At 64.5% G+C, this 19,071-nt stretch overlaps 4 protein-coding genes across 6 annotated transcripts; 3 read left to right on the forward strand and 1 right to left on the reverse strand.

The window, feature by feature from the left end:
* Window positions 1–701: 701 nt before the first annotated feature.
* Window positions 702–3,026, forward strand: CELA1 (chymotrypsin like elastase 1). Its single transcript, XM_067314058.1, has 8 exons — window positions 702–807; window positions 1,074–1,156; window positions 1,246–1,346; window positions 1,615–1,740; window positions 1,900–2,036; window positions 2,403–2,548; window positions 2,674–2,823; window positions 2,945–3,026. Exons 1-8 carry the CDS (start codon window positions 768–770, stop codon window positions 2,960–2,962), a joined length of 801 nt encoding a protein of 266 aa, XP_067170159.1. The 5' UTR covers window positions 702–767; the 3' UTR covers window positions 2,963–3,026.
* Window positions 3,027–3,763: 737 nt separating this feature from the next.
* Window positions 3,764–9,471, forward strand: BIN2 (bridging integrator 2). Of its 2 annotated transcripts, XM_067314138.1 has the most exons (12): window positions 3,764–3,879; window positions 4,986–5,066; window positions 5,162–5,216; window positions 5,418–5,512; window positions 5,672–5,767; window positions 6,543–6,650; window positions 6,741–6,826; window positions 7,337–7,412; window positions 7,927–8,009; window positions 8,161–8,869; window positions 9,079–9,153; window positions 9,259–9,471. In XM_067314138.1, exons 1-12 carry the CDS (start codon window positions 3,802–3,804, stop codon window positions 9,346–9,348), a joined length of 1,632 nt encoding a protein of 543 aa, XP_067170239.1. In that variant the 5' UTR covers window positions 3,764–3,801; the 3' UTR covers window positions 9,349–9,471. The 2 variants fall into 2 exon arrangements, with proteins under 2 accessions (XP_067170239.1, XP_067170238.1); XM_067314137.1 differs by having other exon boundaries at window positions 6,543–6,826.
* A 42-nt stretch (window positions 9,472–9,513) lies between these two features.
* SMAGP (small cell adhesion glycoprotein) lies at window positions 9,514–12,148 on the forward strand. 2 transcript variants are annotated; one of them, XM_067314139.1, is made up of 5 exons: window positions 9,514–9,797; window positions 10,460–10,711; window positions 11,306–11,393; window positions 11,514–11,588; window positions 11,674–12,148. In XM_067314139.1, exons 3-5 carry the CDS (start codon window positions 11,363–11,365, stop codon window positions 11,844–11,846), a joined length of 279 nt encoding a protein of 92 aa, XP_067170240.1. In that variant the 5' UTR covers window positions 9,514–9,797; window positions 10,460–10,711; window positions 11,306–11,362; the 3' UTR covers window positions 11,847–12,148. The 2 variants fall into 2 exon arrangements, with proteins under 2 accessions (XP_067170240.1, XP_067170241.1); XM_067314140.1 differs by lacking the exon at window positions 10,460–10,711 and having other exon boundaries at window positions 9,722–9,797.
* Window positions 12,149–12,667: 519 nt separating this feature from the next.
* On the reverse strand, window positions 12,668–18,082 carry DAZAP2 (DAZ associated protein 2). The gene is made up of 4 exons (XM_067314141.1): window positions 17,900–18,082; window positions 15,572–15,693; window positions 14,839–15,081; window positions 12,668–14,085 (listed from the first exon to the last, which is right to left on the reverse strand). The coding sequence occupies exons 1-4, from the start codon at window positions 17,910–17,912 to the stop codon at window positions 13,957–13,959; spliced, it is 507 nt and encodes a 168-aa protein (XP_067170242.1). The 5' UTR covers window positions 17,913–18,082; the 3' UTR covers window positions 12,668–13,956.
* Window positions 18,083–19,071: the final 989 nt, after the last annotated feature.

Raw genomic sequence — 19,071 nt, forward strand, 5'->3', positions numbered from 1 at the left:
AAACGCAGCAGGTGTCTTTTACCGAAGTGGCTTTTTTTTTTATTCCTAATTTTTTTCTGTTTTATTTTGTTTTTTTCCCAGGGTTGCTGATAACCTGTCCCAGCCGCTGCCTCCAAGGCCGCTTCCCGGCCGTCGCTTCGCGGATGCTCGTTCGCCGCCCGTCCGACCCCGCCGCCGAGGGCCGGAGCCGAGCGTGCAGCAGCCGAAATGCCGCAGACGGCCCTTCCGGAGGGGGAAAAACGTTAAAAAGCTTTTCACTGCAAAGGGTAAAGGGGGGATTCTGCTTCGAGCTGACACCGGGTCAAAACATCGGCGTTTCTCTGAAGTTCAAAAATGCCGCGTTTCGCCCGGGAGTCTGCTCCCGGCTCCGGCGTTGGCTTTGCCGCGTGGCTTTTTTGGAGGGATTAAACACTTTCTCCCGCGTTCGCCTCAACCCGTTGCGCAGAAACGCTCCGAGGCGCGGAGGGCCGCGGGTTTGGGGCGGACGCCCACGGCACGTAGGCGCTATCGGCGGGCAAGACGGGCGCGCGCTGCCCAAGGAAGCCGAGACGGTTTAAAACGGGGCCAAAACTGTGTTTTCTTAATTGTTTTTTTCTTTTTTAGCCTCGGGCTGCAGCGCTTCTGCCCCGGCCTTCGACCAAGGCTGCTCGATAGGGCCAAGTCAGCTGCTTTTCTTCCCATCCCGCCTTCCCCATCCTCCTTAAAGCCCGGCCGTCGCCGGCCCTGGGGCCCCGGCAGCCGGAGAAGAGGCGACGCCACCCGGCACGATGCTGCGGATCCTGCTCCTGGCCGCCTTCGTCCTCTGCGGTGAGCGCTGGCGGGGCCGGGAAGCTCGGAGCCGGGCTCGGAGTGAATCCGGGCTGAGCAGGCTCCTCCGACAGCTCCTGCGGGCTGGGGCAGGGATTTGAGGATTTTCCGAGCTGGTTTCCAAGCCGTCGTGCTCCTTAGCTGCTAAACCTAGTTGCAATTTGTCGGATTTTTTTTCCCTTATTGCTTTCACTTGCCAGGCAGGTCGGTTCCTCCGGGATTTTTCCCGGCGGCGCCGACCCCTCTCGCCTCCCTCTTTCCCACAGGACACTGCTCGGAGCAAGCACCGGATGCGGCGCAGCGGGTGGTCGGCGGCACCGAAGTGCGGTCGCACGCGTGGCCGGCGCAGGTGAGCGCCGCGGCGGAGCCCGCCGCTCCCGGGGCTTTCCCGTGGGAAAACCCGAGACGGACCGTGTCCCCCCCGCGTGTCTCCCCCAGATCTCCCTCCAGTATTACTCCAACGGGAACTGGTACCACACCTGCGGCGGGTCCCTCATCCGGCAGAACTGGGTGATGACGGCGGCTCACTGCGTCGACAGGTCAGCGGGACCGGGGGGAGGACGAAACATCCCCTCGCTTTCCCTCGCCGAGAGCGGAAAAGCCAAAAGCCTTTCCCAAAGAGGAATCCCGGCCAGGAACGCCGGTTTAAGGTCTTTACTGACCCTCTGCTAAAGGGTTGCAAGAACCTTCCCGGGGAATCGGCTCGTTCTTGCGTTGATCTTCCCTTTATTAAGTTATTCCCGGCGACAGCAACTCGCCCCCCGGGGCGGAAGCGCTTCACTCCGTGCTTTTCCGCCTCCTCCGCAGTAACCTGAGCTTCCGCGTGGTTGCTGGCGATCACAACATCTACCAGAACGAGGGCACCGAGCAGGTCTTCAGCGTCGGCAAGATCGTCATCCATCCCTTCTGGAACAGGAACAACGTCGCCGGAGGGTAACCGGGCGGCGGGGGGCTGAATTTGGGGTGTGTGGGGGGGAACGGCATCACCCCTACGAATCCGGCACCCCCCGCTCCTCGCCGCGCTCCGGGGTCTCTTCCCGCTCTGGCGGGACCCTCGCCGAGCCCGGTGCCTTCTCGCCCCTTTTCCCGCAGCTACGACATCGCCCTGCTCCGGCTCTCCGGCAGCGCCACCCTCAACAGCTACGTGCAGCTGGCGGTGCTGCCCCAGGAGGGGTCGATCCTGCCCAACAACTATCCCTGCTACATCTCCGGCTGGGGCCGGACCCAGAGTAGGTGCCGCGGCCGAGCGGGGCGAGGGGGGGCCCGGCTTTGCCGCGGTTTTCCTGTTCCGGGGACGCCGATGTCCTTGTCGGCCCATAAATCGCCAGGGTACGAGCGCGGGAAAGTTCAGGAGTTGCTTGAATGATTTTTTTGTTTTAAAGCCTTTCAAGGTGCCGGGAGGTTCGGGCCGGGTCGCAGGTTGGGGGGATTTTCCAGGGAATGGGGCGTTCTCCGCTCCTGCCTCTCCCCGCTTGGGTGAGGGGGCGGTTTCGCTCCGTTCCTCGCGGTGGCTTTTGCAAAGGGGTCGCGGTTCGGGGTGAAGGGGGGGGAAAATCCCGCCCGGCCGGCGCTGACGGCGGCTCGGCGGGACGCAGCCAACGGGCAGCTCTCGAGCGTCCTGCTCCAGGCGTTGCTCCCCGTCGTGGACCACCAGATCTGCTCCAGCTCGTCCTACTGGGGCTCCACCGTCAAAACCAGCATGGTGTGCGCCGGCGGCGACGGCGTCCGCTCCGGCTGCCAGGTACGGCCCCGGCGGAGAGGGGGGAGCGGCGCGGGAATTTTCGGCCTCCGCTTCCCGCCGCCGTGCCGTGCCGGGGCGAAGCGCCCCGCTGACGGCGGCGTCCCCGCTCCCGTCCCCCCGCGCAGGGCGACTCGGGCGGCCCCCTGCACTGCTCCGTCAACGGCCGCTACCAGGTCCACGGCATCACCAGCTTCGTCTCCAGCCTGGGCTGCAACACGCGGAACAAGCCGACCGTCTTCACCCGCGTGTCCGCCTACATCTCCTGGATAAACAGCGTAAGCCGGCGGCGCCGGGCTTCGGCTCCTGCCGGGCTGCGAAAGCCGAAAAATGGGCAACCAAAGGGTTGCGAACGCACGAGCCCCGAGGCCTCACGGGCGCCGTTTCTCCCCCCTCCAGGTTCTCTCCCAGAACTGAGCGGCCTCGGGAAGCGGCGGGAGGAGCAGCCGGAGCCGCGCTGGGTGCTGCGAGTCCCGCGGGAGCCTTCGGGCTCCTCTCCGGTGCCAATAAAACCTGTTCCCTGGCGGCCGCTTGCTCTCGCGCCGGCGCCTTTGGGCCGCTTTACCCCGGTTTTTGCGCCGTGCGGGCAAACGTCCCCGCGCGGATACGCGCCGTCCTCTCCCCCTCGCGCCATCGCGCGCGGCCCCGCGGCCGGCTCCCTCCTCGGCCCCGCGCCGGGGCTCGGAGACGCTTTGCACCGCAAAACGAGCGGCGCTGAGCACCTTTGCGCCCCTTTACGGTGCAGACGGGCCCGTGCAAAGGGGGAAAGTCCCCGGCCAGCGGTTCCTCCGCTTTCCAAGACTTAATTCACCCGCAAAGAGCGTTGATGGGGTTGGAGGCTGGGGCCTCTCACCGTGGCTTCGGGGCGGAAACCCGTTCATGTGCTGCAACCCGGCATGGGGCAAAACACCAAAGAATTGCGCTCCACTAGCAAAATTTCGGCTCAAAACCCCGCGGAAGGGGCGAGGGGGGTGGGAACGGCCCCCTCGGCGCGGAGGCGGCCGCCGTCTCCCCACCGCCGCCGCCGCCGCCGCTTGCGCCCGACGGCTTTTCCCGGGGGGCAGCGGCCCCGCGGGCGAAGGTGCCGGGGGCACGGGAGCGCCCGGGCGCGCGGCGGATGCGGCCGCTGGCGCCAGCTGCTTCGCGTCGAACTTCCTCCGGCAAAAACATAAAACCGCAAGTCGCTGCTGAGCCGAGAGAAAGAAGAAAAAAAAAAAAGCCCCAAAGCCGGCGGCGACGGGCGGCGAGCTGCAGCCATGGCCGAGGGCAGGAGCGGCGGCGCCGGGCTCTTCGCCAAGCAGGTCCAGAAGCGCTTCAGCCGGGCGCAGGAGAAGGTACGGCGCCGCCCCGGCCCCCCATCCTTACATTTTTAATTTCGTTTTATCCGTTATTTGTTTCCCCGGGGGAGCACGGGGACGCGGCGGGGAGGAGCGGGTGCCGCTCGGCGGTGCCGCCCGCGGCAGGGCGGTTGCAAACCCGGGCGCTTTCGCAGGGCGAGGGGCTGCCGCCGCCGGCCACGTTGGCCCCGGGCACCTCCCCGCGCGCCCCGGCCCACGCATGCGCCTCCGCGAGTGCCCTGGGGACGGTTTTATCCATGCACCAAGACCCAGGGGTGGCCAAATTCCCCCCAAAATCCCCCCAGGCCTCTGAGCTGCGCCGGTAGCCTGCGGCGTTCTCGAAAAGCAGGTTTCTGCCCCCAAAACGCCTGCGGGGGCCGCGGGGCGCGAGCGGTGCCCCAGGAAGCGAGGGGGAAGGGTGCCGGAAGCGGTGGGAATGGGGTGATTTGCCACCGTTTCAGGGCAGCGCGGGAGGGGGTTCAGCTGCCTTCCTCGCCCCCGGGCGAGCCGGAGGCAGGAAGGAGGGCGGCCACGGATGGACGGACTTTCTCCCGCGCTCCCCTCGCCGCAGCCCGATGCTAAATTCGGCTTTTCCGCAACCACTCTGGCCCCGGCTGCTTCCCGGGGATAAGGCGCGCGGATGCATCCCCGGCATCCGTAAGCGCCTGCTCTGGTCCCATCGCTGCCCTGCGCACGGATGTGGTCAGGAGCACAGGGATGGAGCCAGTGGGTTGAGGGCGCAGAGCTGCACGAAGGGTCGGCTCCCAAACTGCCCCCGTTTCCCCCCAAAAAGGGGGGGGAAAAGTCCTAAAAAAAAGGGCAATGGAAAAGTTTCCTGGCCCTTATGCAAAGTCCGGCCCGGGTCGCACCCAGCCAGGGCCGGCGGCACCTCGGCGAAGGGTTTCGCTGCCGAGTGCTCCCTGGCACCGAGCAGCAGCCAGCGCGAATTTGGGGCCGAATTTGGGGCCGCATTCGCGATTGGGGGGTGTTTGCACGCTCCGGCCCTGCTCGGCCGCCCGCCGAGGCCTGGCGCGCTCGGTGCACGGGGACCTGCAGCGCCGGCGCTTGCCGCCGCCTCCTCGCGCCTTTCCCCCCCCCCCCAGGTTTTGCAGAAACTGGGCAAAACCGTGGAGACCAAGGACGAGCAGTTTGAGCAAAGCGCCTACAACTTCCAGCAGCAGCAGGTGGGGCCGGGCCGGGGGGGGATCCGGGGGGATCCGGGGGGATCCGGGGGCCCCCCGCGACCGCCGCCGCGCTGAGCCTCCGCTTTGCTTTGCAGAGCGAAGGCCACAAGCTCTACAAGGACCTCAAGGCGTTTCTGGGCGCCGTGAAAGGTGCGGGGCCGTTCGCCCGGCCGCCCCGCGAGAAATCCCGGGCGACGCCTGGAAAATAGCAGCGGGGGGGGGGGGTCCTTGGTTTTCCCGGCTCGGAAGAACAAATTTGAGGCGTTTTCTGCATTTTTTGCCCGCTGCGGCGCGGCGCGAGGGGCCCGGCGCCGTCCCACCAGGCGCTCGGCGCCGTCTCCCCTCTCGCAGCGATGCACGAAAGCTCCAGGAAAGTGGCCGAAACGCTGCAGGAGATTTACAGCGCCGACTGGGACGGGCACGCGGAGCTGAGAGCCATCGCCGCTGTGAGAGGCCGGAAAGCCCCGCGGGAGCCGGGAGCCCCTCAGAAGCAGGGGGGGGGGGATCCCCGGGGAGGCGGCCGGTCGCGGCCCCGTGGGAAAGGAGCCCTGGGAGCATCCTGGGGCCGGATGAGCCCTTCCGACGCCGTCCGCTCCCCTTCCCAGAGCAACGACCTGCTGTGGGACGACTACGAGGCGAAGCTGGACGACCAGGCCGTGCGCCTCATGGAGAACTACATGGCTCAGTTCGCCGAAATTAAGGTACCTCCGGCAGCGAGCGCTGCCGGCTGGCCGTGGACCGCTTCCCGCGTGGGCGCCGGGTCCCCCAGTGGCCCACGGCCGGGTCCCACAGTGGCCAGTTCCCGTGGTGGCTGGTGGCCAGGTCCTACAGCAGCCAGGTCCCATGGGGGGCCGGGTCCCATGGTGGTCAGTGGCCGGTTCCCGCGGGTGCCAGATCCTGTGGTGGTCGGTGGCCGGGTCCTCTAGTGGCCAGTTCCCGTGGTGGCCAGGGGCTGGTTCCCGCAGTGGCCAGGTCCCATGGTGGCCCGTGGCTGGTTCTTGTGATGGCTAGTGGCCAGGTCCCACAGCGGCCAGGTCCTGCAGGGGCTAGTTCCCGCAGTGGCCAGGTCCTGCAGTGGTCAGGTCCCACGGGGGCTAGTTCCTGTGGTGGCTAGTGGCCAGGTCACGTGGTGGTCAGTTCCCACGGGGGCCGGTTCCCATGGGGGCTGGTTCCCAAAGTGGCCGGGTCCTGCGGTGGTTGGGTCCCTCAGGAGCTGGTTCCTGCGGTGGCCAGTGGCCGGTTCCCGTGGGCGCCAGGTCCCACAGTGGCCAGGTCCCACAGGGACTAGTCCTCGTGGTGGCTAGGTCCTGCAATGGTTGGTGGCCGGGTCTGGCAGGGGCCGGTTCCCGCGGTGGCCGGTTCCCGCGGTGGCCAGGTCCTGCGATGGTTGGTGGCCGGGTCTGGCAGTGGCCGGTTCCCGCGGTGGCCGGTTCCTGCGGTGGCCGTGCCCCTCGGCAGCCCGCTCGCCCCGCGCAGGAGCGCATCGCCAAGCGCGGCCGCAAGCTGGTCGACTACGACAGCGCCAGGCACCACCTCGAGGCCCTGCAAAACGCCAAGAAGAAGGACGAGGCCAAAATCGCCAAGGTAAAGCCTCGGGGGGGGGGGGGGGACGGGGACGGGGACGGGCTCCGCGCGGCCCCCGCAGCGCCGCCGTCGCCCCTTCCCGCCCCGCAGGCGGAGGAGGAGTTCGGCAAAGCCCAGAGCGTCTTCGAGGACCTCAACCGGGACCTGCGGGAGGAGCTGCCCCTGCTCTACAGCAGGTATCGCCCCCGGGAGCTCGGCCCCGGAGGAAGGGGGACCCCCCACCCCCCCCCGCCACGCCGCTCCGCGTCCAAATCCCTGTGCCGCCTTGCAGCCGGGATGCCAAACCCAACCTTTTCCCCAAAAACCCGAGCGGCTGCCCTGCAAAAATAGTCACCCGGGCAAAAACCCCGTGCGCGCGCATCCTCCCGCAGCCCCGTGTCTGCGCCGTCTTCCCCGGCGCCGCTCGCTGGGAATTGGGGTTTTTCCCCCCGAAACGCCTCTCCGCCGAGCGAGCCCGGCGCTGCTCCCCCGCAGCAACAGGGCAGGCGAAACGGCGCGCTCGGAAGCGGAGCGGCTCCGCGCAAAGCCCCAAAGCGGCTGCCGGAAAGGGGCGGAAACGTGGTTTTACCCCCCGTTGGCAGCCCAACGGCGCCGTGCCGGGGGCCGGGAGCCGGGAGCCTCCGCTGGGGGCCGTCGGCTTTGCTTTGCTCCTGCCGGCTGCAACGCCGGCGTCTCCTCGCCCGCAGCCGCGTCGCCTGCTACGTGACCGTCTTCCAGAACATCTCCAACCTCCGCGACATCTTCTACAAGGAGATGAGCAAGGTGAGGGCTCCCGGCCACTCGCCAAGGGGGAAACCCGCCGCCCGGGACCCCGAGCCGGGAAAACATTTCCAGCAAAGCTTTTAAGGCTGGAGCGAGGCTTATTTATCCATCGGATGCGCTGCAGAGAAACGGAGGGATTTTTGCCCGGCTTCTCGCTGCGGCGATCCCGGCGCTCACGCGGGGTGAAGCACCTTCGTGGCCCCCGATGGGGAGCCGCAGGCAGGAAGGACGGGAGAAGGGATTTCCTCGTCCACGAGCCCGGCAGCTTTCCGGATGCGGATGAGCCTCTTATTTTTAACCTAAACCTGCCCGGCCTTAGTGCTTGCTCATCCGCTAAAGGTTGGGAACGGGGGAGAAAAAACCAAAAACCTCCGGGAACGAAGGATGTGCACATGCGCGGCCGGTGCTGGGGCTGCGGCGGGTCGGACTTTCCTCCTCTGGGCTCGGCTCTGCCGCCGGAGGCTGCTCTGAGGATTTTTTTTTCCTTTTTCCCCCCATTTTTCCCCGTTTGCAGCTGAACCGCGACCTCTACGAGGTGATGAGCAGGCTGGACAAGCAGCACTCCGGCAAAGTCTTCATCATCAAGGGCGTCTCCAGGTAACGGGGCGCCCGGGCACGGCGCCGCGCCGCTCCGAGGGAAAAGGCGCTCCGCGAGCCGGGACGCGCGGGGACGGAGCCGCGGGGGCTCGAGCCGGCGGCGCTCGCGGTGCCCGCGGCGCCATCGAGCCCCTCCGTCCTCCCCGCGCAGCAACCGGCGCTCGCTGCTCATCTCCTCGCCCGTGAGCCCCCCGGCGCCGGCCGAAACCGCGCAGCCGGAGCGGGAGCCTCTCGCGGAAGCGGAGCCACCGGCAGCCAGCAGCGGCATCGAGGCCATCTCCAACGGCCCCACGGAGCTGGAGCCGGAGCCTGCAGCTCCCGCGCTCCCCGAAGCCGAGCCAGGAGAAGCAGGCGCCGCTGCCGGCACGGAGCCCGCGGGAAGCGCCGAGGATGTGGCTGTGTCCCTGGCGGCACTCATCCTGTCCGAGGCGCTGGCCAAGGCGGCGGGAAGCGCCAGAGAGGCCGGGGAGGCTCCCGCTGCCGAGCAGAGCTGGGAACAGGGTGACAGCGGCGCAACAGAGCCCGGGAAAGCAGCCACCCAGCTGGGAAAGACGCCGGCTCCAGCTGAGGAGCTTCCTGCCGGAGGGATCCCGCTGGCTCCAGCGCCGGCTCCAGCCGAGGAGCTTCCCACCGGGGAGGACCTGCCAGCGCCGGCACTGGCTCCAGCCGAGGAGCTTCCCGCCACGGGGGACCCACTGGCTCCGGCACTGGCTCCAGCCGAGGAGCTTCCCGCCACGGGGGACCCACCAGCTCCGGCACCGACTCCGGCCGAGGGGCCGCACCAGCTCGCCGCGGAGCACAGCGACTCCGGGGAGAGCGTGGAGGAGGTCGACCTTTCCCCAAAATCGGCAGAATCCCAGGTGAGAGGGTGCCGGGAGGGCAGCGGGGCCAAGGCCACATCCCGCCGGGACCGAGGGGCCCGGCGCTGCTCGGAGAGCTGCCCGCGCTGGGATGCAGCGTGCCGAGCTCGGCCGGCCCCGGCGAGCGGCGACTTGCGCTGCCGCGCGGTGATTTCCTAGTGCCGCGCGGTGGTTTTTTTCCCTCCCACGAAACGCTCCTCCGGTTTCAGGTGGGGCCGGACGTCGCCCACGCCGAGGAGCCGAGCGGCAGCTCCGGGGACGACGGTTCCCGCGCCGACCCCCAGGTGGGAGCCGCGGCGAGGAAGAGCCCGGCCTGAGGCCGAAGCTCCGGCCGGCACCTCTTGCCCCCGGGCGCTGGCTCTGCCCTGACCCGGCTCTCGCTCTCCCAGGAGCGCGGCTTTGCCGGGACGCCGGAGCCGGACGGGAGCCGGGAGCCTGGGGACCCCCAGGATGCCGCCGAGCCCCTCAGCTCCGCCTGAGCCCAGCGCCCGGAGGAGGCGAAGGCCGCCGGGAAGCGGAGCCGAGCGCCGATAACCCCGTTTGAGCGTAGCCCCGCGCGCTTTGCAGCCCTTCTCCCGTTGAAATAAAGACGGCCGGCACAAGCCGTTGCCGGAAAACGCAGCCGGCGGAGGGGCGAGCTCTGGAAACGCGCCGGCTCCTGGCAAGCGGGAGCCAAACTCCCGCGCCGGGCGGCAGGGGGATGATTTGCAAGGCGGGAAGCAGCCGGCGGGCAGCGTCGGGAGAGCCCGGCCGCGGCCCTGCCTCGCCAGCAAGGGGTTAAGGGGGAGGAATCGCGGAGCACCGGAGCTTCCACCACCGGCCGGCAGAACTGGAAAGGTGAGGCAGGAAGGGGAAACGCCTTCGCCGGCCGCCAGCCGCCCGGCGCCAGCGAGCGTCTCTGCGGGAGCCGCGGTGCCGGCAGCTCCGGGTAAGGTGCCTTGCGGCGCACGGCGGGCGAAGCCGCCCCGTTGTCCATGGGGAAAACGCAGCGCCGGGGGGAGACGGACGGGAAAAAAAACCGCAGCTCGAGCCGTTCGTGAGCGCCGGCGCTGAGCGAGTTTCCCACGACGGCCGGCGAGCGATGCCCAAGCGCCAGGCGTCCAGCGGCCGGATTCCCATCCGGCTGGCGGAGGCAGGGAGCTGCCGAGAGGCTTCGCCGGGAGCGAGCAGGAAGGGAAACGGCCTCCCGACGAGCCGGGAAAGGCAGCGGAGGTGGCGCCGTGCGGAGAGCACGAGCCAAAGGGCGCGTTGGGACGGGAACGGCGGCCTCAAACGGGAGGTGGCGCGCCGGGGTGCCGGAGCAGGGTCGCGGCCCGCGCCGGGATTCGGGATTCGGGGCTGCGCTGCCACCAGCGGAGCCAAAGCGCCCGGCTTGAAGGCGAAAGTGCCCTGCTTTCGCTTGGAGGAGCCGAGTTTTTGGGAAGGCGGTGGGAGGGGGGGGGAGCTTCCGCCATGGAAACGGCTCTTGAGCAACTTCACCCAGTTGCCCGGAGGACGAAAATGAGGAAGATTTTTTTTTTTTTCCCCCTTTTTTTTTTTTTTTTTTTTTTCCTTTTTGCAACTCCTGCATCGCTCGAAAAACACACGGAGATGAGTAAGAGTCGAGCGAGCTGGGAAGTGAGTCACCAGCGGCACGGCACAGCTCAGCACCCCGCGAGCCGGCCGGGCGTCCCGGCATCCCGGTGTCCCAGCGGCGCGGGAGCGAGCGCCCGGGCTCGCCGTAACGCTGCCCGTTGCGCTCGGCCGGTCTTTTAATTTGGAAGAAAGTTTCTCTCTCTCCGAGCCTGGATTTGGCCCGAAAGGCTTTGCCAGTCCCGGGAGCCGGTTTCGCCGGCACCGCAGGTACGAGCGCGTTTTGCCTTTGCGGCGCCCCGGTTTGCACCGGCTCCGAGCGGCGTTTCCCTATGGAACCCCCCCCCCCGGCTCGGGCTCTTGCCTGAAATTCTCCGTCTCCTGCTCAAAAACAGCCCGAGCGGCTGCTGCTGCAACCGCGTCTCACTCTTTCAGAAGCGCCGCTCGGCAGCAACGCCGGCAGCTCCGGCACGGCTCCGGCCGTCGGAGACGCGGCAGACGGCGCCGGGGCGGCGATGCCGGGCGATGCCGGGCGATGCCGGGCGGCTGCCCGCCTGGAACGCACGCGGCCGGGGCTGCGCTTCATCCCGCCGCTCAGGTTTTTTGCGCTTTTTTTTTACAATTTATTTGCTCCTGACATCTAGCGGCGCCTCTCCGCAGAGCCGCTGAGTCACTCGAGGCGCCGGAGCCATCGCCGAAAAACGCCGGTTTTCCACCGGGACCGGGAAGCGCCAAGGTGCCGCCTGCTCCTCGGGCAGGATCCGCTCCGCTCCGGCACCGACCCTTGGGAACCCGCGTGGCGCCGCTCGGCACGTTGCGCTCTCCGCTTAGGACGCCGCTAAATATCATCCCTTTTCTCGGTAGCTCCGCAAGATCCCGAGGTTGGGGCTGGAAGGAGCCGGCGGCGCCCGGGCCGATGCCATGGAAGGCGCTCAGCCCCCGCGCGCGGCAGGTAGGGGCGCGGGAGAGCTCTGCGCCGTCGCGCTCCCTTCGGGCTGAGCCGCCCCTCGAAGCCCGGCCGGCGCCGGCTCACGCTTTCCTCTCTCCCTTCTGCCCCGGCGCTACGGGAAAGAGCCGACAACCCCTTTCCTGAGGAAGGCGAACACGCCGCCGCTCCACGAGGAAGCCAACACCGTCGTCATCGCAGGTAGGGGCTCGTTTCCCCATCCGGCTCGGCGCGGGCCGCTCGGGATTAACGCTGCGCCTCCGCCTTTCCCCCCCCTCCCCGGCAGTTGTCATCGCCCTGGTGTTCCTCACCCTGCTGGCGGTGCTGGTGGTGATCGTCGTCTACCTGTACAAAAACAAGGGCAGCTACCTCACCTACGAGCAGCCGGCGGCCGAGACCGACGTCTCGGTGCCGATGGAGGACGCCTCGTCCGGGGGGAAAGAGGAGTATTTTATATGAGGCGCCGGGTCCCGCGCGCACCTCCCTGCTGCACTCAGGCCTGAGGCCAAGCGGCCTCCATCTCCCGGACTCTGGGATCTCGAAGCCTTTTTTCACCCCCCCTTAATTTATTAAGCCAGCCGTCGGAGGAAATAAAAGATGCACGTCGCAGCTTCCAGCGGGAGAAGCCGCGGAGAAGTGCCCGCGGCTCGGCGGACGAGGGGAGCAGGCAGGGCCGCGCTCGGGCCGCTCACGCCGGCGGTGCTCGCGCCCACCCCGTCCCCTCCCTGTGGTGCTCTCTAATACAAGTACGTTGACAAGTACCGAAGAGGTGCTGTTGTTTTTCCGTATCTCGCCAAAAAAATTGAGTCGTGCCGCTCGGCGTTTAGGGGCTGGGTAATTAGCCTGGATAATTTGGGGGGGAGTAAGGTTACGCGTGCGCGTAAACTAGGCTGAGCGATTCTGCGAGTTGCAGAAAGCCCCGCGTGTCCTACAAACACCGAGACGGCGCGTCCCGGTCCCCAAAAGCACCCGACCTCGGAGGACGCGGGGATCGGGGCACAGCCAGGGCTCCCGCCTTACCCCCCCCCGCAAGACTCGCGCAGGTACGGACGCTGCTTTTGCCCTTCCCCTGTTGGGCAGAGGCAGCGTCCCGAGCAGCTCTCGCCATCCCTGCTCTGCCCCCGGCTCGGGGACGGTTCCTCCTTTAAATCAAAACCAACAAAACGCAAGGAGGAAGTTTGCAAAATTGCAGCAAAGAGGAAATAAGTGAAGCAACCCTAAGGCTTGCGCTGGGCAAGGAGCCAAGGGGGTTTATTTGAGGTCTAATGCAAATCTGCTACTTTATTCAAATTTTCAAAATAGTCTTTATTCTACTTTTTTTTTAGTATAAAAAAATCCACAAGTTAAGTGCACCACAGTGTATACAGAGAGAGACGTAATGCTGAACTTTCATAACAGTCAGTTGTATGGTTAAACACAACATATACAAGACACAGATTTAGATTAAACTGAAACCTCAAGATAAAATATATTTGAATCTGATATTTTTCTTCATAAAACAAAACAAAAAAAAAAACCCAAAACATTGAGGATCCCTGAAATATTCTTCTTAACCCTAATAAGACTTCATTATACCCAAGTCATTTTTGAAGTACGCATTCATAAAACAACCCAGTAACCAAGCTAATTTGTGTGTTGATTGACAGTTGCTACACACCCTCGTACAGATGGTAACCAGCCTCCCTGTTTGAACAATAGCCTTAAGGTGCCGAGACACCAGGTTGAGTTTAAAAAAAAAAAAACAAAAAAAAAAACTTTGTTTATTAAGCATCGTTCTAAAAGCCTAGTTAGCATTTAATGAAATGTTCAAACATGAGCTGCATTGTGTTTCTGGCACCAAAGCATGGCTTTGATTAGGTCTAATGTGCAAAGAAATCCAAGATTACTTGGAGTGTATAAAAAAAATCCCATGATACACGCTAGCTGCATACCTTCCTGGAGGAAAACCAAGGACGAAAGTGAGCACGGAGAGTGCTTCGAGGGATCCGCTCTAGAGTGAGGTCAGGAAGAAAGCAGCGCCAAGGTGCCCCCCTGCCGCGCGGCTCCCCGGGAAGCGAAGGTTGCCTGGCTTTCTATCCAGCACCTTGGCTTCCACGAAAGGGGAAACCCAAAATGGTTTTGCGGATCTCAGTCCAACCGGCAGGCAGTGAACAAATACGAGCTTGAAGAGAAGGAGTCGCGCTTGGAAACCGGCTTCGCTCCCCTCGCCCTCCCCAAAGCCAGTGTATACATAGCCGATTAATAAAAGCTCCGAGACAGTGCTGCAGTATCACTCCAGTGAAATGAAAGGAAGAGGCAGGGCTGCTTAGCTCGCACTCATTTCATGAATTAATCTCCCTTCCCCGCTTTAGCGGAGGCACCACCATCATTACAGGGTTTCTTGTTTTGCTTTAAAGTGCCTGAAGGGCTGGGCACCAAACCGGGAAGACACCTCACGGCCGTGTGTCTAAATCTGCAACTTCAGGTTAATATGGACTAAAGCAGTTACATTGTGAGAAGTGCTGACAGTATGTGATGTCTTTCCTTACACAAATGTAGCCCCCCCTTTTCCCCCCCTCCCCGTCCTTCTTCACCAGATAGTGTAGCCGCCGTCTGAGCCTCCCAGGAAGAAGTTTCCCTTCCGTTGCGTCACCAGGACGTTGGCTCCCTGCATTACGGCCAGCTGGGCGGCGTTGGGGGGACAGCCAGGAGGGGGGGGCTGCAAGAGAGAGAAAGGACAGGCGGGAGGATGACCGAGTCCGTGCCACGACGGGAGCTCGGCCCGCCGCAAGACCCACCGGGCGTTACAGCAAACAAGAAGCCTCCGCGTCGACAGCCCACTCACTACCTGTCTCTCGCTACCGAGCAAAGATTGGCAGGAAGAGGCCAAGAGTGGATGCGAAACGCTCGGTTCCTCTTTCCTGCCCTTTCTTTTCAGAGCCCGCAGCCCACAGAGCGCGTACAGCGAACCCGGCTTTCTGCTCGCGAGCTGTGGAACAAGATCTCCCCGGGGCCACGAGCCACAAGCGGGAAGTCCGGGGAGCAGGAACCTCCTGCAGCTCCGCTGCAGCACAGAGCGAGGCCAGGTTTGCAAGCGGGGCGAGGGAAAGCCAGGGCGCTTAGCAGCCCCATCGCTTGCAACCCACCGAAGCGTGTTGCACCACGGCCCCCAGGCCAAAGCGGGGCTAGTATTGGCCACAGGGCAGTTTTGCTGCAAGCCAGAGCCATCCGAGAGCGCATGCGGCTCCAGAGCCGGAGACTGGCCACTCTCAGCTAAGAAGTGCGACAGCACAGAGACAGCAAGAACTCAACATCTTTCTTCCAACGTGCAAGTAGCCACTGTGGTGCCAAATCATCAATCAGGTATGAAATACGTTTTGCTCAGAAATCAGGGCACGTCTTCTCCCCCACTGCTGTCTGTGAACCTCGAAAACCGAAGCACGCGGGGCTTTGAGGATCCGTTTATACTTACAGGGATACTGGCTGTTCCACCAGCCCCAAACCTGGCTCCAGCATCAAAGCCGCCTTCAACGAGGACTGTGGAGCCCGGAGGATAAACGGGTCCCACGGGGTAATACGCCATGGGGACCGAAGAGCCTATCGGACCCACGGCCACCGACTGGGCCATGGGGAGGAACACCGAAGTGCCCGGATACGCCGCAGACATTGTGGGTACGGTGGCAGCTCCCAGAGGCACAAAGCTGGGACGATAAAGCTGGAAAAAAAAAAACAACGCAAACAAGTTGAGAAATTTATTATTCCCCACACCCATTTATTCATTCAGGTTTGCTTTCAAAGCACTAGCACTGAGATAGACTTTCACCCTTCTGCTTGCGCAAAGGACTCCCCTTTCCCCTGAATGTTTAATTTTGTGTACCCTAAAAGGACATTTTTCCCACTGTTGCTACTTGGAGAGTTTTCCCCCACTGTCTGCCAGAATCCACCTACGAGATGTTAACTTAGGTGTATTTTAAATCTACAGGTTGGCTAAATTTATCATCTTAACTCAAGGGGAAGCTTTGAACAGTGTTTGTCACTTCAAGCACATGATTCAGGTCTCATATGAGAGAATTTGGGGACCAAAACAAAAAAGTCTTACAGGTTAAAAAAAAAAACAATCCTGCAGCTAAAAGTCTATTCAAAGATTTTTCTCTTTTGGAGGGGTCCCAGAATAAAATAAACCCTCGGAGAAGGATCCCACATACCTCAGAATAAGCGGGAGGTGCATCCGTGTACGGCGGCGGCTGAGGAAGGGCCATGGTCTGTGGGTACACGGGAGGATTGCCCGGAGACTGGACTGGGTAGGAGGGCTGGGTGGGATATTGCCCTGCAAGAAAGAAGAGAATTCAGCCGGAGTCCGAAACGCTCGGCGAAGCCGGGCAGGAAGCTGCCGAGTTTGCGGAAAGCCCCTCTTCTCAGTTATCACGTGAGCAGGAGCGAGTAACAGATCTAGGAGTGTCTGTACACAATTAATTAGCAGCACGGCCTGTACTTCCGCAGCCGCCGGCAGGATCCGCCCGCCCGTCCCCGCCGTGCCAGGGCCACCCAGAGGACTCTGCCCGCAGTCCGCTCGGTCGCGCGCAGCAAAGCCCGAAGATATTTCAGCCGGGGCTAAAAGCAAACCGGAGAGTTGAAATCCTTCGCGGGAACCAGGGTACCGAGAAGGCAGGACGCCTGGCGGAGGGACGCAACCCCGCTGCGTTATTCCCAGTCGCCACTTCAAGGCTCAGACTCGCAAATTCTCCTATCGACTTGCAGCCTCAGAATTAGGGCGATGCAGGAACGACACCGCTAGGAGGTTCAGGTTCTATTTGAAGCTACTAGCGCGTTGCCACCAGTGAGACTTCCAGAGAGCATCTGTTAGCGATCTTAACATTTCATAATCCAAGACTGTCACTCCATCTGCCTCCCATCCCGAGAAACCCAGCGTTGTGTTTGGTTTGTACAAAAGAGAAAGGGCACAACAGGCTTTGTACCGCAAACAAAACAAAACAGATCTAAGGCAGAGAGGACACCCGCCGCCCCTGGGCCTTTTAAGGTGGAGCAGAACAAAGATCAAGGCTCCCTCTCAGCGACCTGTTTTTCACCTACCGACCTAAGCGGTTTCAAAACAGAGCTGCTCTTTAAGCGAAGACCGCTAGGAAATTGCATTTCATTGCTCTGTCGCATCCTGAGGTTGCCGGCTCGGTTCGAAGAGCAACCGGTACCGCAGCCTGAGCTCCAAAGTGCTGCTTCTCCCCAAGCCGGCACCGGAGTTGGGGGGAAAAAAGTTAAAAAAAAAAAAAAAAAAAAGGGCCGCGCGTGCGTTCGGCTGCACAGGGGGAGGAATCAGCAAGCAGGGAGCTTTGCCGAAGCGCTGCCCCGCGGCACCGCGGGCCTCCCGCAGGAACCGAGTGAGACTTGGAAGGCGCTTTGGGAACGTGAGTCAGGTCCGGCCGCCAGGCCCTGGCCGAAGCGACCGGCAGCGCCCTCTCCGCAATGTCGTGTCCCGGGAAGGGGGGGGGGGGGGGGGGTTGCACCCCCCTCACCTGCCCCCTACGCTGTGCCGGAGGGTGAGGGGTCACCCCTTGTGTCACAGGGGTCCCCCTCATCCCCCCAGGGGAGCCCCCCATCACCAGAATGATCCCCCTGTCACCCAGGGGGAGACCCACATCGTCTGGGGGGGGGGGGACGGGGGTGTCCCACTGCTCCATCCCTAAACTCCATGGGGTCCCCTTATATCATCCGGGAGGGGCTTTATGTCACCCAGGGGGTCCCCCTGCTCCAGCACCCCCTACGTCATTGGGGGGGTCCCCTACGTCACCCAGGGGGTCCCCCTATGCTCCAGGTCCCCCTGCCCCCAATGGGGGCCCCTTACATCATCGGGGGTCCCCTATGTCATCCAGGGGATCCCCCTGCTCCAGCACCCCCTACGTCATTGGGGGGGTCCCCTGTGTCACCCGGGGGGTCCCCCCCCGCTCCAGCTCCCCACCAACAAATAACGGGGTCCCCCTTACGTCATCCAGGGATCCCCCACGTCCATGGGGGTTCCCCTGCTCCAGCTCCCCCCTGACGTCTCACGGGGCCCCCCCTTACGTCATCCGAGGGGGTCCCCCCCTACGTCACCCGGGGGGTTCCCCCCCCCGCAGCTTCCCCCTGGCATCTAACGGGGGTCTCCCCCACACACACACGTCACCGGGGGGGGGTCTCCCCCCACACACACGTCACCCGCGGGGGGTGCCCCTCCCCCGCCCGAGGCGCGCGGCAGCCACAGGGTTAAGGGCCGGGCCGAGGCGCGCGGCGCCATGGCGACCCGCGCGCCCACCCCCCCGCCCCGCTCCCATTGGCCGAGCGGCGCCCGCGCGCCCCCGGCCCGGCCGCGCCGTCACGCGCTGCAGCGCGGCCCTTAAAGGCGCCGCGCCCCGGGGCGGGGTGGCGGTGGCGGGGGGGGGGACGGGCGAGGGCCTGTCGGGGGGGGGGAGGGGGAGACGCGTCCCGGCGGGGCCCCCCGCGGCGGGGCGGGGGCGGGGCCTCGCGCTGCCGCGGGGCCTTGCCTTTGCTGTTCATGGCGGCGGTGACGGCGGGGGGCGGCCGGGACGGGACGGGGCGGCGCTGGCTGTCGCTGTCGCGGCGGCGGCGGCTCCCGCTCTGCCCGCGCCGCGCGCTTCCTCCTTGTTGTCACTGCGGCGCTGAGGGAGGGGGCAGGGCCCGCGCGGGGGGGAAGGGGCGGGCGGGGAAGGGCGGGAGCGGGCGCTGCGCTGCGCTACGCTGCGCTGCGCTGCGCGCGCCACTACGTCATCACGTACGAGGGGCGGGGCGACGCGCGCTTAAAGGAGCCGCCAGCCCCGGGCGGAGGGGGCGGTGCTTTGCTGGAGCGCCGCCCCCTGGGCCTGAGGGCCTGGAGTGGGTGGGTGGGGCCAAACAGGGCCTACGGGGGAATCCAAAGGCCCCAGGCAGAGCCTCAGGGGTCCAGGGGGGAAGAGAGGCCTCTAAGCAGGGCCTAAAGCAGTGAGGGGGCCCCCAGACAGAGCCTAGAGTAGTGGGGGGGGGGTCCCCAGGCAGGTCCCAGGGTGAAGGGGGCCCTTAAACAGGGCCTGGTATGGACCCAGTGGGGCCTAGAGTAGTTTTGGGGTCCCCAAACAGGCCCTAGGGGAAGGGGGACCCTAAAGCAGAGCTTAGCAGGGAAGGAGGGATCCCCAGGTAGAGCCTAGGGTAATGGTGGGGGCCTCGGGCAGGCCCTAGAGGGGGTAGGAGGGCCACAGGCTTGGCCTGGGGGTGAGGGGGGGACCCTAAGCAGAGCCTGGGGGTGAGGAGAGTCCCCCAGGCAGGGTCTGGGGGTGAGGGGGGACCCTTTGCAGGGCCTGGGGGCACTGAGGGGTCCCCCTGACAGGACCCAGCCCAGCTGCCTGCCCTGTGCGGTGAGGGTCTTTGCCCGGTCTGGGGTGGCACCGAGGAAACGGAGGGGGAAAGAGCCCCTGGCTCTCTCCCTGCTTCCTCCCGGATTAGACGCAACTCAAGAAGCCACTGCCGTGTTCATGCATAAAAGATCAATGGAAATGGTTGGTAACCTCCAAATATTGTTAAGCTTAATTAAGCCTTAAGGACTGTGTGAAGCATCAGCAGGCAGAGCTGCTCGTTAGCACGGTGAGGGCTTTGTTGGTTACTGCGACCTGAGCTCCAGGTTACGTTAGTTCTTCTAAACCGTATCCTTGGGGCTGTTGCTGGA

Source organism: Apteryx mantelli, chromosome 33, assembly GCF_036417845.1.
Source record: "Apteryx mantelli isolate bAptMan1 chromosome 33, bAptMan1.hap1, whole genome shotgun sequence".
Lineage (NCBI taxonomy): Eukaryota > Metazoa > Chordata > Aves > Apterygiformes > Apterygidae > Apteryx > Apteryx mantelli.

Excerpts from the sequence above, each read along its gene's own strand:
- CELA1 (XM_067314058.1), top strand. The coding sequence starts at position 768 with ATGCTGCGGATCCTGCTCCTGGCCGCCTTCGTCCTCTGCG. Across the intron at positions 808-1,073 it reads GGCCGCCTTCGTCCTCTGCG|GACACTGCTCGGAGCAAGCA; the intron begins GTGAGCGCTGGC and ends TCTTTCCCACAG. Across the intron at positions 1,157-1,245 it reads CGCACGCGTGGCCGGCGCAG|ATCTCCCTCCAGTATTACTC; the intron begins GTGAGCGCCGCG and ends TGTCTCCCCCAG.
- BIN2 (XM_067314137.1), top strand. The coding sequence starts at position 3,802 with ATGGCCGAGGGCAGGAGCGGCGGCGCCGGGCTCTTCGCCAAGCAGGTC. Across the intron at positions 5,513-5,671 it reads AGCTGAGAGCCATCGCCGCT|AGCAACGACCTGCTGTGGGA; the intron begins GTGAGAGGCCGG and ends TCCCCTTCCCAG. Across the intron at positions 8,010-8,160 it reads ATCATCAAGGGCGTCTCCAG|CAACCGGCGCTCGCTGCTCA; the intron begins GTAACGGGGCGC and ends CTCCCCGCGCAG.
- SMAGP (XM_067314139.1), top strand. The coding sequence starts at position 11,363 with ATGGAAGGCGCTCAGCCCCCGCGCGCGGCAG. Across the intron at positions 11,394-11,513 it reads TCAGCCCCCGCGCGCGGCAG|AGCCGACAACCCCTTTCCTG; the intron begins GTAGGGGCGCGG and ends GCTACGGGAAAG. Across the intron at positions 11,589-11,673 it reads CAACACCGTCGTCATCGCAG|TTGTCATCGCCCTGGTGTTC; the intron begins GTAGGGGCTCGT and ends CCTCCCCGGCAG.
- DAZAP2 (XM_067314141.1), bottom strand. Across the intron at positions 15,082-15,571 it reads CACCTCCCGCTTATTCTGAG|CTTTATCGTCCCAGCTTTGT; the intron begins GTATGTGGGATC and ends TTTTTTTTCCAG. Across the intron at positions 14,086-14,838 it reads GTGGAACAGCCAGTATCCCT|CCCCCCCCTCCTGGCTGTCC; the intron begins GTAAGTATAAAC and ends TCTCTCTTGCAG.